Source organism: Astyanax mexicanus, chromosome 22 (genome assembly GCF_023375975.1).
Source record: "Astyanax mexicanus isolate ESR-SI-001 chromosome 22, AstMex3_surface, whole genome shotgun sequence".
NCBI classification, from domain to species: domain Eukaryota; kingdom Metazoa; phylum Chordata; class Actinopteri; order Characiformes; family Acestrorhamphidae; genus Astyanax; species Astyanax mexicanus.
This window is the reverse complement of record NC_064429.1, coordinates 36,749,220-36,767,173: the sequence shown is the minus strand read 5'-3', so window position 1 is coordinate 36,767,173 and position 17,954 is coordinate 36,749,220. Positions and strand designations below refer to the sequence as shown.

Genomic DNA, 17,954 nt, shown 5'->3' with positions numbered 1-17,954 from the left:
ATATATATTAATTGATTTGTATTTCATAGAGTGAAATAAGTATTTGATCCCTTAGTATTCATTAGCAGTTCTGGCTTTTACAGACCAGTTAGACACTCCCAATCAACTTGTTACCTGACCTGAAGCCACCTGTTCTCACTAATCACTTGTGTGAAAAACACCTGTCCACAGAATCAGACAGATCACACAGATTTCAAGTCTCCAACATGGGTAAAACCAAAGAGCTGTCACAGGACCTCAGAGTCAGAATTGTTGACCTTCACAAAGCTGGAATGGGCTACAAAAAGATTAGTAAGGTGTTGGATGTGAAAGTAACAACTATTGGTGCAATTATCAGAAAGTTTAAAGAGTATAACATGACAATCAACAGACCTCGGCCCGGTGCTCCAAAGAAGATTTCGCCTCGTGGGGTGGCAATGATGCTGAGAACGGTCAGAAATCGTCCTGCAACCACTCGGCAGGAGTTAGCAAATGACCTGAAGGCAGCTGGGACCACAGTTTGCAAGGAAACAATTGGCAACACTTTGCGCAACAATGGATTCACATCCTGCAGTGCCCGAAAGGTACCCCTGCTGAAGAGAGCACATGTGGAGGCGCGCCTCAAGTATGCCAATGATCATTTGAAAGATGAACCAAGTTATTGGGAGAAGGTTTTGTGGTCAGACGAGACCAAAATTGAACTTTTTGGCCTCAACTCCACCCGCCATGTGTGGAGGAAGAAAAATGCTGCCTATGACCCCAAGAACACTGTGCCCACCGTCAAGCATGGAGGTGGAAGCATAATGTTTTGGGGGTGTTTCTCTGCCAAGGGTACAGGGCTACTTCACCGCATCACTGGGAAGATGGATGGAGCCATGTACCGCACAATCCTGAGGGACAACCTCCTCCCCTCTGCCAGGGATCTGAAAATGGGCCGTGGTTGGGTCTTCCAACATGATAACGACCCTAAACATACAGCAAAGGCAACAAAGGATTGGCTCAAGAAAAATCACATTAAGGTCATGGAGTGGCCCAGCCAGTCGCCAGACCTCAATCCGATCGAAAATCTATGGAGGGAGCTGAAGGTCAGAGTTGCCAAGCGACAGCCCACCAACTTTCATGATTTAGAGAGGATCTGCAAAGAAGAGTGGGCCAAAATTCCCCCTGGTGTGTGTGCTAAACTACAACAAACGTCTCACCGCTGTGCTTGCAAACAAAGGCTTTGCCACTAAGTATTGAGTGTGTTTGGCAAGAGGGATCAAATACTTATTTTCCTCATTGAAATACAAATTAATTAAAATATATTCTTTAAAATTATATTCTGGATTTTTGTCTTGATATTCTGTCTCTCCATGTTAGAATATATCTACCATTAAAAGTGCAGAAGGATAGTGTCTTTATTAGTGGGCAAACAAAGAAAATCAGCAAGGGATCAAATACTTCTTGGACTCACTGTATATATATATATATATATATCCAGTTCCAATATTTTAACTAAACACAATTGGCCCAGGAATTGAGCCCTGGAGGACACCACATTATATACAGTAGTTCTCTTATCAGATTTATTAACTATTTGTTGAAGATTTATTAACTAGTTTGAACTATCTGAACTAGACTTATAATAATACCATAATATTCAGGTACTAGAATTTGCAACCGTATCTACATATACACACACACACACACACACACACACACACACCACTGTACAGTAGTGCACTGTGTGTTGGTGTTACTAGGGTCATAAACACAAAAGCTAAATGTGTATTTCTGCTTCCACGTTTCTTCCTTTTTTAATTCTGGAACTTCCTTTTTCATGTAGAGCATGCACTGACGGACCTTTATACTGCTCATATTTATTTTCGGAGCTGGGGAAGATTTCTGTGGTTGTTTTTTGAGGTTTAAAACCTAAACCAAGCGTTTTAGGTTTTAGTTTGGGTAAATCTGGGAAGATGCTGTAGAGGAATGGGCAGCTTGTATTGTGGAAGTAGATGCAGATTGTGACTCGAGGAGAGCAGATATCATTTTTCTCTCTCTCTCTCTCTCTCCTTGTATAGAGCGTTAGACGCTCTGCCGCCTCTGCGGCGTCTTAAGTTATTCGCAAACTTCCTCGTTCTGAGAAGAGAGGAGCTCTGAGGTGTGCCGACTACGCCAAGGCTGCAGCTGCCCTGCCGACTACGCCAACCTCCACGCAGACGTTAGGGGCGAGCTAGACTAGGCCATACCTCTAGTGAGAGATAGAGAAAGAAAGAGAGAGAGATAGAGGGAGGAGAGGGGGGGCGGGCGTGCAAGAACGTGTCTGGAAAGGAGAAGAAAGACAGAAGAAAGAGAGACGGAGAGAAGGGTGAAGGAAGAAGGAAGTGAGGTAGACAGAATGAGACAACTGAGCTGAGTTTAGTTTGTGGAGTTTAATAAATGCAAGGGGTAATACACACACACACACACACACACGCACACACACACGTGTGAGAGTGTATGAGAGTGTGAGAGTGTGCGCGAGTGTGTGTGTGAGTGTGAGCATGTGTGTGTGTGTGGTTAGATAGAGAGTGACCTTTCTCTTATTAGCTGAGATGTCGCTGAAGCTGCCTCGCAACTGGGACTTCACCACTCTCCGGGCTGAAACTGCTAAAATAGGTAAGTGTGTGTGTGTGTGTGTGTGTGTCTGTGTGTGTGTGTGTGTGTGTGTGTGTGTGTAAGTGGACAAGATTTTGTCTATATGAATTATATTCAAACCAGAAGCCACCAATCACGATTAGGGTTGAGACGAAAAAGATCAATATTGCGATATATCGTAGCGATACATGGTAGAGGTGGTCGATAAAATGGCCCTAAAATAATATCACGATATTTCATGTTATTTTGCGATAACGATACTCTTTTGGCGATATGACAAAACACTTATAATAAAAAAAAAATACACTACTGCAACAAAATTAAAATTAAATTTTATTATTGCATACGATATATGATATGATCTGGTACATGCAATAAACACGCAATATTTTATGGTATTTTTGCGATAACAAAACTCTTGCCAATATGACAAGATTTATTGCATATTGCATATATGATATTAAAAAAATACAAAAATTTTATCAGATTTGTTACAGAAGTCAATGATCCAGAATATCATGATATTAATAATGCTAATTATGCTTAAACTAATAATAATGCTAACTAATACTTATTATTAGTAGTATCATGACTGATGATTCTGGATCATTGACTTCTGTTACAAATCTGATAAAAGTATTGTATTTTTTAATATCTCTGTTATTAGGGGTCTGTTATGTCATATCGTATCGTATGCAATAATAAAATGTCATTTTTATTTTGTTGCAGTAGTGTATTCTTGAAATATTTTTAATAATGCACTGCATATATCTCCATATATCCAGGATTAAAGTAAAATAAATGATACTGGACAGATATAATCTGTATCTAGTAGATATATAATGGGAAATGAGAACAGTGTGATTTTTCTTTTGATAAAAACAGTAAAATTAATAAAAAGTAAAACTCTGATGTAATAATAATTAGGGATGGTTGATATGGCATATCTCATATTTCAGGGTATAATATCAACAAGTTCACCATATTAAAAAGACTCTTCCCTTATTTAAATGTACTTTTGAAGTTACTGGTTTATTACTGCATCCACATGGCGGCACTATAATCAGATAAATACTGTAGGTTAAAATTAATATTAGTGTTTAAATTCTGTAAAACTGAAACACTAATGAATCCTTTTGATTATTTAGAAGTATTTTATCCTCTTCTGTAACGCTGAAGATGCTGTGAAGCATCGTAGAGAAATATCTTGTGATATATTTTCGAGCATCACAGAATCACAGTATTGTGATATAATCGCTATAATGATTAATTTAAAGTTTAATTTATTTAATATCAGAACAATGTTTAAATAATGTAATATTTAATGTATAAGGTGTTATAAGCCCTATTTATTTATTTAATAATCTATTACAATTTATATTTATTCACATTACATATGAATATACTAATACATCATATTTTAATGCAATTTTTTAATCCAAAATTACAGAACAATAAAAGATGTAACAAAAAAAAAACTTTTAAATTAATTAATATATTTTTAATTGCTTTGATCATGTTTTCATATGTATTGCATTAATACAGAAAATTGCATTGAACTGTAATAATTATTAATTACTATAATAATTACACTGGCTCTGTTTTCATTGGAAATTAGAATTATTAACTTATGTTTTTGTTTAAAAATATTAATTAAATTATTTTTTGCTTATTTGTTATAAGTTGTGTTATAACAATTTATCATTTTAACTCAAATACTAAAAATTAATTCTTACTTAAAATGATAAAGTGTGAGAGGTATATAATCAGTAATTGTTCAGTTCAAAGTAATCTGTAGTTATATACTGTATATATATTCCTATATCATGATGCTATGATGCTGTTATAAAAACACTTTATACTCTGTATAGAGGACTTTTCCTGCATTGTGATTGGCTTACAGTAAACGGATGCAAGAACTGCATACAATATATATGATATGATATGTCACACCCCTAACTGAGATTAAAAAATACAAGAATTTTATCAGATTTGTAACAGAAGTCAGTGATCCAGAATCATCATGATACTAATAATAATAATAATAATAATGCACTCCATATATCTCCATATATTCAGGATTAAAGTAAAATAAATGATACTGGACAGATATAATCTGTCTCTAGTAGATATATAATGGGAAATAAGAAGAGTGTGAATTTGTCTTTTTAAAAAACAGTTATATATATATATATATATATATATATATATATATATATATTCAGCCCATATATACCCATATACATCTGCAGAACAGCACTTTAATAGGAGAAAAAGATAAACCTCACAGAAAGTCAGTGTAAAGACCATTATACTTCATGTCATGTAGGAGCATTTTTATTTATTCCTATTTTATCATTATGGATAAAAGTGAAAATGATGTACAGTACCAGTCAAACGTTTGGACGCACCTTAAATTCAGCTTTTCATATTTCTTTTTAATTCTCTACATTGTAGATTAATACTAAACTCATCCAAATTATGAAGAAAAACAAAATTATTTAGTAATTTAAGATAAGCTAAAATCCTCTTGTTTAGATGATCAGTTTTGAACATCTCTGCTGGATTTTATCAGTCAGTTTTATGAGGTAGAGTCACCTGGAATTCAGGCTTTCAGTTAACAGCTGTGCTGAACTCATCAAGAGTTAATTACTTGAATTTCTTGTCTCTTAATGTAAAGTTTGAGAGCATCAGTTAAAGTAAAGTAGTGAAGAGGTAGAGTTACAGGTATACAGTGAATAGTGAATATTTGAGTAATGTTCGAATCCAGGTTATGGCAGAAACTACTCAACTCAAAAAATTAAGGTCAGTCAATCTAAAAATAGGAATTTTTAAGAACTTGGAAAATATCATCAAGTGCAGTCACTACAAAAAGACCATCAAAAACATGTATGTAATGGTGGAACTGGCACTCATCAGTATGTATCAGTATGTATCAGTATGTATCAGTATGTATCAGTATGTAGCAGTGTGTAGCAGTGTGTAACAGTAACACAGTGAGTAACAGGCCGGTTCTGATTTCCTCTGTACGCGGTTGTGTTTCGGAGGCCGAGCAGGAAGCTGACGAAACTCAGCACAAACCAACTGTGAAAAAACACCCAGAGAACCGACTGCAGTTTAACATCCTGATCATTATATACTCTTACCCTGGGAAATACCTGCTGATACACTCTGGCAAAAGCAGTGTGTAAGACTGGTGGAGGAGAACATGATGCCAAGATGCATGAAAAAAAACTGTGATTAAAAACCAACCAGGGTTATTCCACCAAATATTGATTATTTCTGAACTCTTAAAACTTTATGAATATGAACTTGTTTTCTTTGCATTATTTGAGGTCTGAAAGCTCTGCATCTTTTTTGTTATTTCAGTCATTTCTCATTTTCTGTAAATAAATGCTCTAAATGAGAATATTTTTATTTGGAATTTGGGAGGAATGTTGTCTGTAGTTTATAGAATAAAACAACAATGTTCATTTTACTCAAACATAAACCTATAAATAGCAAAATCAGAGAGTTCTCTATTCATTTTATCAAGCTCTGAAATTAAAATAAAATATTTAAGCAATAATACACTCGAGTGTGTTATTGTGATTATACCTCAGTTCCATTATCACTGTTTATTGAAAGATTTTAAAGAGTTAAAGAGGAGGAGAGAAAATAGGATCTGTTTGGTTATAAAAACTCTGCCAGTTAAAATAGTTCTATTGCTGCTCTGTTTGTTTGTAGCTGTAGCGCTGTTTGGTTTGTAAGTGCTGCTGCATCGTTGCTAGGTTACCTGTATGTGACAGAGTAATACAACATGGAGAGCTTCGGTTACAGTGCATTACCGGCTGATAACGGCACTTATAGAATGCCTCTCAGCCAATCACATTGCAGTGAGTCGGAACTAACTGTGGTGTAATTTTTAATACCTGTAAAGCATCAGGGGTGGTTGGGGTTTTTTTTTTTTTTTTGAGCTACTTTTAAAAATTACCGCAGCCACCAAAAAACAAACAATTCACAAAAAATATATAAATAAATCACTATTTAACCAGAAATGTTAAATAGTTAAAAGATGAGAGAAGAGAGTTCAGGAAACAGTATATAAAACCCTTTTTTTGTTTTGCTAATTTTATGTTACTATTAAATGTTTTTGACTGGAATATAAAACTGTTTTATAAAAAGAACTAAAAACACTAAATGTTACTAATTTTATTAATGACTTATAAATCCCTTATAAACAAAATACTAATAAGTCGTGCACTCATAGTTGTTTTACCATTTCCTTTAAACAAGTGATGGACATATATTTTGGGCTAGTTTAAGCTTCTAAAAGGCGGGTTTTAGACTGACTTAAGATCTGGCAACCCTGCCTACATTAATGTTCCTGAGCTTTTAGTAAAACATGGCCAAAGTCCATAGAAATGGAAAATGGACTGAAATTGCAGGAAAGTTCAGAGAGAAGTGTGTTTAATGTTTCATTTGTCAGGAATCGTTTGCCGTAATGAAGAAGTATAATAATATTAAGAGACGTTATGAAACGAAACATCATTAAGAAAAATCTTAGTTTACACAACACTGTCAAACATAAAATAAAGTAAAATAATGTGTATATATGACAGTAATCAAGAAATTGTATTATTTAAAGTGGTATATTTCATTATTTGTTTTATTACAGAGTCTGTGGCCCGTGACTGCACATATATTTCTCCTTCTGGCCCCCAACAAAAAAAGTTTGGACCCCCCTGTCTTAGGGTTTCTAAAAGAAATAATAAATAAACAGGCGCCCAAATACTTTACCTAAAAGTGGTAAATGTTAAATGTTAAAGCTAGACTGTATTTTAAGGATTGAAATTGAACCTCCATCACTGAGCTCAGACGGACGGGTGGATGTTGTGAAGGTGGTGCTGAAATTCCAGTAAAGGTGTGTAACACCTTCCCCCAGGTCCTGATGATGTCAGAGGTCCCCAGTAAATAACGTAAACGAACAGAAATTGACGTAATGCGTCTCATGAACTTTTGAGGTGGTGGGTTGAGCTCTCACCTTTACTTTTGTTCCTCACACTCTTAATGGTCCTCAGAGACCTGTGTGTGTGTGTGTGTGTGTGTGTGTGTGTGTGTGTGTGTGTGTGTGTGTGTGTGTGTGTGTTTTTACATGTTTTGGTATCTTATTGAGGACCAAATTAATACTTTTATAAAGTGTTTATGAATGGTTTATAAAAAATCTTTATTAATAGTTATTAATTAGGTTGCAAATCCTTAAAAACCCATTAATAAGCAGTTAAAATAAAAAATAAAAATAGCAAAAGTGAGCTGACAACTTGCAAAATAGTGATTCCACCCTCATTTCTACTGTCAAACCTAAAATCTTTCTAGATACTGATCTTACTTTGTGTTTTCCATCAATCAGCACTAAACCGGTCATATTATTATATATGTGTAAGTATGTTTTTACCACTTTTTACCATAAAATAAATGACTAAGCAAGCAACTGATCACTGTTGCTTATCAGTGGTTTTTAACGCATTAACAACCAAATTATTAATAATTAACAAACAATAATTTATGAGCCATTTATAAACATTTCATAAGCGCAGTCTTATTTTACAGTGGTACCGATAGCTATCTTTGAGAGATATGCCATTTCTGCACTGTGCCTCTATGGGATCCAGCGTCTCCCAGTGGTGTTTAAGGATATTGCATTTGGTTTGTATTTGGTTTGTAAGCGCTGCATCCTTGCTAGGTTACCTGTATGTGGCATAATGTGGAGTAATACATGGAGAGCTTCGGTTACAGTGCATTACCGGCTGATAATGGCACTCTTAGAATCACATTGCAGGGTTGAAACTAACTGAGGTAAAATCTGGATTAGAACATTACTCAAATATTCACTATTCACTGTATACCTGTAACTCTACCTCTTCACTACTTTACTTTAACTGATGCTCTCAAACACAAGAGGTGTCTAAACTTTTTTTGGTACTGTAGGTGTAAGGATTATATAAATCAGCCACAGTTAATTTATGTGAATGGACGCTCCTTGAGATTATAGTGTGAGTGTGAGTTAGCGCTGTGAGGGAAGATGCTCTGTAAATAGAGAGGAGATAGGAGTGATAGGACAGTTCTAACACTGCTGCTGCTGCTGTGGCAGATGATGCAGTAACTTCCTGTTTATCTTCCTCTGAACTCTCGAGCTGTGAAGTGAATTCTGAACTACAGAAGTGAGGCGGAGGCGTTTGATCACTCCCGCTGGGCGCTAATCTCTGAGGAAGACACCCTGAACTTCACTCCTCCATCATCCCTCCATCCTTTAAGGCCTGAGTTCTTATATAACAATATTTTTTTAAATGGAAAAGTACAGAGTTTACTACAAATCCCAATCAGCCAATTAGCAAGTTCCAGGTGAGGTGATGCGTAACAGGGGTGTCGCCTGGCCTGGGCTTCTGGGGCTTTATCCCCGAATAATTATCCAGTAGCCCCGAATCGTTTGGCTCAGCTCAGCTGTATTATTAGTGAGGAGACAGGCCGCTGTGAATGGAAAATCTCCTAACGCCAATCACGGAGGCAGTTCAAGGATAAAGTTCCGCCTTTCAGGAGAAACAGCCAATCAGCTTGCTGGTTTTGCGGAGCGCGGTAGGCTAACAATAAGAGATCATGAAAAATAATAAAAATGATGAATTTCTTTGATTTTACCCAATTAAAAATGGATGATCACAAACCATCAAACCACCAAACTGAACTGCTTGAATTTTTGCACCAGGAGTAAAGCAGCATAAAGTTATCCAAAAGCAGTGTGTAAGACTGGTGGAGGAGAACATGATGCCAAGATGCATGAAAAAAAAACTGTGATTAAAAACCAACCAGGGTTATTCCACCAAATATTGATTATTTCTGAATTCTTAAAACTTTATGAATATGAACTTGTTTTCTTTGCATTATTTGAGGTCTGAAAGCTCTGAATCTTTTTTTTTGTTATTTCAGCCATTTCTCATTTTCTGTAAATAAATGCTCTAAATGAGAATATTTTTATTTGTAATTTGGGAGAAATGTTGTCTGTAGTTTATAGAATAAAACAACAATGTTCATTTTACTCAAACATAAACCTATAAATAGCAAAATCAGAGAAACTGATTCAGAAACTGAAGGGATCTCTTATATTTTTCCAAAGCTGTATATAATATAGATAAAGGTATCCAACTGATAGCAGTATTTTTCAGCAGGATAATGCTCGCCCAAACACAGCAAGGGTTTCCCAGGAAAACCATCTCCAGATCTCCAGCATTTAAATTTCATTTAATTCTTTTTATAGGTGCATTATTATTATTACTATTATTATTTGAAGTCAGTGAGTGCAGAACTTTACCTTTACCTCTGTTGAGACTGAGTGCATCATATATATTTAGATGTTTTATTACCACAGAACATTTTCAGAGGTTTAGTGGTGGTCAGAGTGGTTTAGTGATGTTAGGGCTCCTCCTCTATATATAGAGGCATGGTTTGGTTTATATATTAAACCGTGCGTTTTACTACAACTCGCTCAGTTGATACTATTTGAGTGAAAGATGAGTCTCGGTGTGTGTGTGTGTGTGTGTGTGTGTGTGTGTGTGTGTGTGTGTGTGTGAGAGAGTGTGTGTGTGTGTGTGTGAGAGTGTGTAGTGTGTGTGTGTGTGTGTGTGTGTAGTGTGTGTGTGTCCATTGGTTTTGGTTTTGTGCGTAAAACACTTTCTACCAGACTGCAGAAAACACCTGTGGTTTCACACTTATAAACGAGGCCATCTGATTGGCTGCTGTTGACCTAATGGAGGACAGACGGTGGTGAGAAGCTCCTCTATCGTTACGCTGATGGAAACTATATATATATATATATAATCTATATGTATATATCTACAGAATACTCTGGTTAAGTGTATACAGTATGTAAGAGAAGTGTCCAGTTAAGAGTATGTGTGTATATATATATATATATATATATATATATATATAAATAATACTCCGGTTATAAGAGTATTTAAATGAGAGTGAATACTCCAGGTAAGAGTATATAAATGAGAGAATACTCTGGTTATAAGAGTATATAACAGAGAATACTCTGGTTATAAGTGTATGTATCTGAGAGAATACGTTGGTTAAGAGTATATAAATGAGAAAATACTCCAATTAAGAGTATATAAATGAGAGAATACTTGGTTAAGAGTATATAACAGAGAATACTCTGGTTACAATAGTATATATTTGAGAGAATACGTTGGTTAAGAGTATATAAATGAGAGAATGCTCCAGTTATGAGTATATAAATGAGAGAATACTCCAATTAAAAGTATATAAATGAGAGAATACTCCAATTAAGAGTATATAAATGAGAGAATACTCCAATTAAAAGTATATAAATGAGAGAATACTCCAATTAAAAGTATATAAATGAGAGAATACTCCAATTAAAAGTATATAAATGAGAGAATACTTTGGTTAAGAGTATAAAGGAGAGAATACTCTGGTTAGGTGTATAGAGTATATTAGAAAACAGTCCAGTTAAGAGTATACATTTGAGAATACTCTGGTTAAGAGTATATAAATGAGAGACTATTCCGGTTTAGAGTATATAACCAAGAGAATATTCTGGTTAAGACTATATAAATAAGAGAATACTCCAGTTAAGAGTATATAAATGAAAAATAATCCAGTTAAGAGTATATACATGAGAAAACACTCTTGTTGAGAGTGTATAATTGAAAGAATACTGTGGTTAAGAGTATATAAATGAAATAATACTCTGGTTAGAAGTATATAAATGAGAGAATACTCCAATTAAAAGTTAATAAATAAGAGAATACTTTGGTTAAAAATATATAAATGGGAGAATACTCTTGTTAAGAGTAAATAAATTAGAGAATACTCTGAATAAGAGTATATATGAGGGAATACTCTTATAAAAGTGATTTCTCAGTGCATGTATACAATACTCTTATAACAAGAGTATTCTGGGATGTATCAGTGCATGTATACTCTGACCACTTACTGCTAAAGTCTGATATTCTGCATTAATCTGATTTTAAATGAGTTTTTAATAGAAACCATATAGTTTTTAGCGCTGTGATCGATGTCTACGAGTATCTACAGTCTGCAGCAGGTTCATACAGTGGGTTTTAATGTTCTGAGGAGATATTTAAAGGCTTTAAATAGGCATGAAGGTTATGTAATGTCTCTGAATTATAATAGAACAATCACAGTGAGTCTGAGGAGGCAGGGCTGAGCAGGAAGCTGCCGGGTCACAGCCTGTTTCCTACCCTGCTGCTGCTGCTGTTTAAGCTTTATAAATATATATCTATAGTTAAGCTGCTCAGTCGCTGCTGCGCTCGGTGGACAGCGTACAGCACGTCTAGACTCTCTCTAATCTAATCACACATCTTTTTATTCTTCATCATCTCCATCAGCGAGGTCCAAAAGCGTGGTGCCGGGGGACGGGGCCCCGGGGTCTGGCCGGGCCGACGCCAGGAGATCCATGGAAAAGCCTTTGAAGAAAGGCTGGCTGAAGAAGCAGAGATCCATCGTCAAGAACTGGAAACTGTGCTACTTTGTGCTGAGAGGAAACGTCCTGACCTACCACAAGGATGACCGAGAGAGCGCCGTACAGGTAACAAACAGCTATATAATCAGTTATTAAACAGCAATACAGTAAATTCTATATTTCTACCTGGTTCTTATGTAGATTAGTATTCAGATTGTGTTTTAAATGATGTTAGTTATGGTTATGTTGCCCTCTGCCTGTACAATTTGCTCTTTTACTTTTTATTTAAATAGAAGTATACTTTTTAGCTACTGATTATTATGCACATTGATTTTGTGATTCTGCTGCTGTAACAAGTTAATTTCCCCCTTGAGGGATCAATAAATTCTTATCTTATCTGATCTGATCTGATCTTATCTTAAACACCTTATACTATAGTGGTACAGTGTACATTGAGTAAAATGAACATTGTTGTTTTATTCTATAAACTACAGACAACATTTATTATAAAAAAAATCTCATTTAGAGCATTTATTTACAGAAAATGAGAAATAAAAAACAAAAACAAAAAAAGAAAAAAGATGCAGAGCTTTCAGACCTCAAATAATGCCTGGTTTTTAATCAAAGTTTTTAATCATGCATCTTGGCATCATGTTCTCCTCCTCCACCAGTCTTACACACTGCTTTTGGATAACTTTATGCTGCTTTACTCCTGGTGCAAACATTCAAGCAGTTCAGCTTTTGGTTTTGGTTTGATGGCTTGTGATCATCCTTCATCTTCCTCTTGATCATATTTTAAATTTCACTTTTCAATTTGGTAAAATCATAGAAACTCATAATTTTTAAGACTTTTAAGACATTTTTTTTCACAGAGCTGTATATAGTTTCATTTTCATTTGTGACACATTTCTAAAGTCTCTAAAACTCTACATTAGGGATGTGCAATAATATCGCCAACGATTTTGAATATAATAAACGATATTATACCCTGAAATATGGTACCATATCACCCACCCCTAATTATCACATCAGGTACTTTTTTGCTGTTTTTAGCAAAATAAAAATTCACACCGTTTTAATTTTCCATTATGTATCTACTAGATACAGATTATATCTGTCCAGTATCATTTATTTTACTTTAATCCTGGATATATGGAGATATCTGGAGTTCATTATTATTAAAATCATGACTAACAATTCTGAATCATTCACTTCTGTTACAAATCTGATATAATTCTTGTATTTTAAAAAAATATCTCAGTTAGGAGTGTGTATCATATCAATGCATCATATCGTATGCAATAATAAAATGCAAATTTTATTTTGTTGCAGTAGTGTATTCTTGAATAATTTTTTTAAATTCAGTGTTTTTTCATATCGCCAAGAGTATCGTGATCATAAAAATACCACTAAATATTGTGATATTATTTTAGGGCCATTTTATCGACTACCCCTAATCTCCACTCAATTAGAATTAGAAATGACTGCTTCATTACTCCACATGGTGGCGCTATATAAATAGTATTAAATTAATAGGGTCCACAAAAGGAATATTGTCATAATATTGAATCGTGAAATGCCTCGTCCTTCAGTACAGATAAAGTACCAATCAAAAGTTTGGACACACCTTAAATTCAGTAGATTTTCCATTATTTTTTTGCATTATGATTTAATACTAGTCATCCAAACTATAAAGTAAAACATATTGAATTATTTACCAAACAAAAAAAGTGTTAAACAAACCAAAATATGTTTTATATTTTCAATTATTTAAAGTAAAGTAGCTCCTCTTGTTTAGATGATCAGTTTTGAACATCTCTGCTGGATTTTCTCAGTCAGTTTTATGAGGTAGAGTGAGAGAGAGGAATTCAGGCTTTCAGTTAACAGCTGTGCTGAACTCATCAAGAGTTAATTACTTGAATTTCTTGTCTGTTAATAAAGTGTTTGAGAGCAAAGTTGTAAATAAATTTCCTAAAGTTACTTCGGGATAAAGTATCTATCTATCTATCTATCTATCTATCTATCTATCTATCTATCTATCTATCTATCTATCTATCTAAAGTAGTGAAGAGGTAGAGTTACAGGTATACAGTGAATAGTGAATATTTGAGTAATGTTCTAATCCAGATTATGAGAAGCAACAACTACTCAACTAAATACGAGTCGATCAGGAAAAGCACCGTGTCTACATCAACCCGTAAAATTAGTATTCATGGCCCTGCCCACCTCGGCATGCAGTTCATTCCTGTGTTATTTGTGCGAATAACACATCAGTGTTTATATACTTTACCCAGTAATTCAGAGCTAAGAAACAAATGGTTAGAATTAGTCTATGGAGGAAAAACACCACCAGCCAAGTACAATTGAGATAGGTAGGTGTAAAAACAGTTTAGAACAGTTTTGTTTACACTAGTTAAAAGTAAAAATGGACCAGGACTCTACCCACCTCTGTGTGTGAGTAACTATAGGTTTAAATAGGATCTCCGGTGGATTTGGTGTTTTACAGAGACTCTAAGACTAGGTCAGTGGCTGAACTGCACTTAGCAGGGCATTATTACACATGTTGTAAAGTAACATATGACATTGTAAAGACTGTTATTAGTGTAAAAATGTCTTTATTTTAAAACGTTTATAACTGTTTTCTGTCTCGCTGCCTCCTGGTATGACAGTGCTGTTAGCCAATCAGAGGCGATATTTTTGCATGTATGAATATTCATGAGCAAGAGCCCCCCACTCCTCCACCGGACTAAAGCAGTGTTATACTGGATCACCGGAGCTCACATGGCATTTATTTATTAATACTAGAGACACAACTAGACATTTAAAAATGAATGAAAAAACAATGAAATGAGAACTTTTAGCATTTCTTCACAGGATTGTATCAGTGAAAACTTTAAACGTGGGTTTACACTGCATCAGGTTTTACTGTACTGCACTACTGGCCTAACATGGTGATAATGTAAGTTAAATAAGTTTTGGAGAAGATTAGAAGCTGCCTAAAGTTGAGTGTGTCCAAAAGTAGATGTTTTAGATACGTCAGATACGTTTCTAAGCCGTTAAAAAAAAACATGCTTTTTAAATCTTTTAAAACCTCTTTATTTTCTTTCTATTGTCTGTTTTTTTAGGGTACGATACAGCTGGGTGCAACTCAAGTGAACGAGCTGCCGTCCAACCAAGACGACAAGTTCATCTTCGAGATCATCCCACGTAAGGGTTATTTTAATTTAATGTTCCTCCACCACTTCCTGAGCCTTTGACCTGATTTAGCTGCTGCAGATTCTTCACTTATTCTGCAGATCAGACACGACTGTAGTCCAGCGTTATAACCTGCACTGCTCTGCTGCTCTAATCTCATCTTTATTTAGATGTTTTCTCTCCTGCTAATTAATGTTTTTAACTACTTTTAACCAGATACTGGAAATATAAACCTGTTGGTGCCATGACTAGGCTAATGCTAATGCTAGTCATGTCCTAGTTAGGGTGGTATAAAGGCTCCAGTGTACTGAGATATAATATATATTAAGGCTCAGTACACTGGATATATTTAGTTCATATTTAGTTCACTGAACAGAGCTGTATAGGTGTTTAGTAAGGCAGATGTAAAATAAAAATGTAAAATAAAAAATATTAGTTAATGAACATTAGTAAATAAAACAAGTAACTAGCTACTGCCAAGCAATTATATGTATGACTAATATTTAGTTAATGATGAATAAAATATTTAACAATTACCATATACATAACTACAGTACATAAGCAAATGACAAGAATATTAACTAATGCAGTTGTAACACTATTAATAAATTATATGATTCATTATTCCTTTTAACAAATGCTTTTCATGTGAAAATAACATTAATTAATGCATTAATTCATGTTAGTTAGTCAACACTTAATGTAAAGTGTTACCCAATAATTGGGAGAGCTTTGGTCGTTGTTTTTTTTTTTATTTTACTTGAATAAAAAAAAAAAAACACTCATATGGCGAGGAACAGCAGCAGGAGCTCCTCAGATAAAGTGTTTTTCTCATATTTCTCCAGGTAGGACGGAGCGAGACAAGCGGTTGACTCCACAGAGCTAAACTAACATCACTCCAGTGTATTAGCTTGCTATGCTAACTGGCTAGCGTTAGTTAGTAAGCTGTGCTATTGTGCTTTTTGGGACATTAAGTATTGGGACACCTACATATTACATCTACAGGAGCTTAAACGTTCTAAAAGCCATTCTAAAATCATAGTCATTAGCATAGAGTCGGTCCCCTCTTTTCTGTGGCTAAATTATATGTCCAAAAACTATTGGGGACACTTAGAGAAGCTTTACAATGTCCCATTATAAACCCATAGTCATTAGTGTGGAGTCGGTCCCCCTTTTCTGTACCTAAATTATAGGAACAAAAGTTTTGGAGACACCTAGAGACACCTTTCTATTTTATTCTTATAAAAACACTCATACAGTGAAGAACAGCAGCAGGAGCTCCACAGATAAAGTGTTTTTCTCATATTTCTCCAGACAGGATGGAGCGAGACAAGCATTTGACTCCACAGAGCGTCCTTTTTTGAACCCATAGTCATTAGTGTGGAGTCTGTCCCCCTTTGCTGTTTTAATAATAAGTGTGGAGATCTGCAGGTATTGACAAGCAGAGTATTGGACATTTTCTTGCATTATTCTGCATTTTTTTCAATATTGTATCGTGGAATACAATACTCAAAATATAATATTACCACTTCAACAACATATTTTAAATGTGAAATAAAACAAAATGCAACAAAAAAAATATATAACATGTAGCTTAATAATTTATTTAAAAAAATGATGTTTTTGCTTGTTCTAGCTGCTGCGCTTGCACAGATCTCTACATCGAAAGGGGCTTTCAACACTATGTATAAAAGCCGAAGCTGATTGGCTCTTTTTGTTAAAAGAGTGGACAACATATCATGATTATATCGTATTGTATGATAGCCTGTGATTCTTCTTCTTATTGATCTAGAGAGACTTTTATAACGTCCTATTCTGAACCCATAGTCATTAGTGTGGAGTCAGTCCCCCTTAGATGTTTTATTAATAGGAGTGGAGATCTGCAGGTATTAGTTAGTAGTGATTTGGATAATTTTATTCAATATTCTACTTAACAATCGGACTTTACAGTACTACACTGGAGTTATATTATCTATACAATAAGACTTTATCTTTTAAAACACCTAAAATCAATAATTAAGAGGCATGTCCAATACGTTTCACCCTACAGTGAATTTGTGTGTAGTACAAAATGTAGTGTATTTTGCAGTACTCACTCGTGTGTGTTTTGTGTATGTGTGTGTGTGTGTGTGTGTGTGTGTGTGTGTATACAGGTAGTAATGGGGACCGTGAGCGTGATGGATGTGTTCTTATGGCGACGAGTCAGAGTGAAATGGAGGAATGGGTCCGATTGATCCGCAGAGCCATCGGCGCTCCAAACAGTGCAGGTACTGATCACCTCAAATATATACACTAAAGTACCAAACGGCAAGAAAATATGAGCATTTTGGAGCTATTGGGTCCCATGACTTTTGTCATGTCCCATGTTATGTGGGCGAGTCTCTTGCATTGAATAGTAGATGTGGAATCTGGATTTTTTACAAAATCGCTTGTTGCTAGTCGCTGTTCACATGGACAATTTTAGCCAGAAGCCACCGGTCACCATCATCATCATCATCATTACCAACCACTAGCATCCCATCCACTGTCCCATATATACAGATGCATCATAAATAATTTTTATATCATTGAAAAGTTACTTTATTTCAGTAATTCAGTTCAAAATGTAAAATTAATATATTATATAAATGTATTAAACACACAGAGATATCTATTTAAAGTGATTATTTATTTTATTGTT

At 34.9% G+C, this 17,954-nt stretch overlaps 1 protein-coding gene across 1 annotated transcript in view; it reads left to right on the top strand.

The window, feature by feature from the left end:
* Window positions 1-1,806: 1,806 nt before the first annotated feature.
* arhgap25 (Rho GTPase activating protein 25) overlaps window positions 1,807-17,954 on the top strand; it is a 43,966-nt gene continuing 27,818 nt past the window's right edge. Inside the window, exons 1-4 of the mRNA XM_022664717.2 lie at window positions 1,807-2,616; window positions 12,006-12,205; window positions 15,205-15,286; window positions 17,428-17,541. Of these exons, the coding sequence (XP_022520438.2) occupies window positions 2,553-2,616; window positions 12,006-12,205; window positions 15,205-15,286; window positions 17,428-17,541 (460 nt within the window). The 5' untranslated portion in view covers window positions 1,807-2,552. The remainder of the gene's footprint in view (window positions 2,617-12,005; window positions 12,206-15,204; window positions 15,287-17,427; window positions 17,542-17,954) is intronic.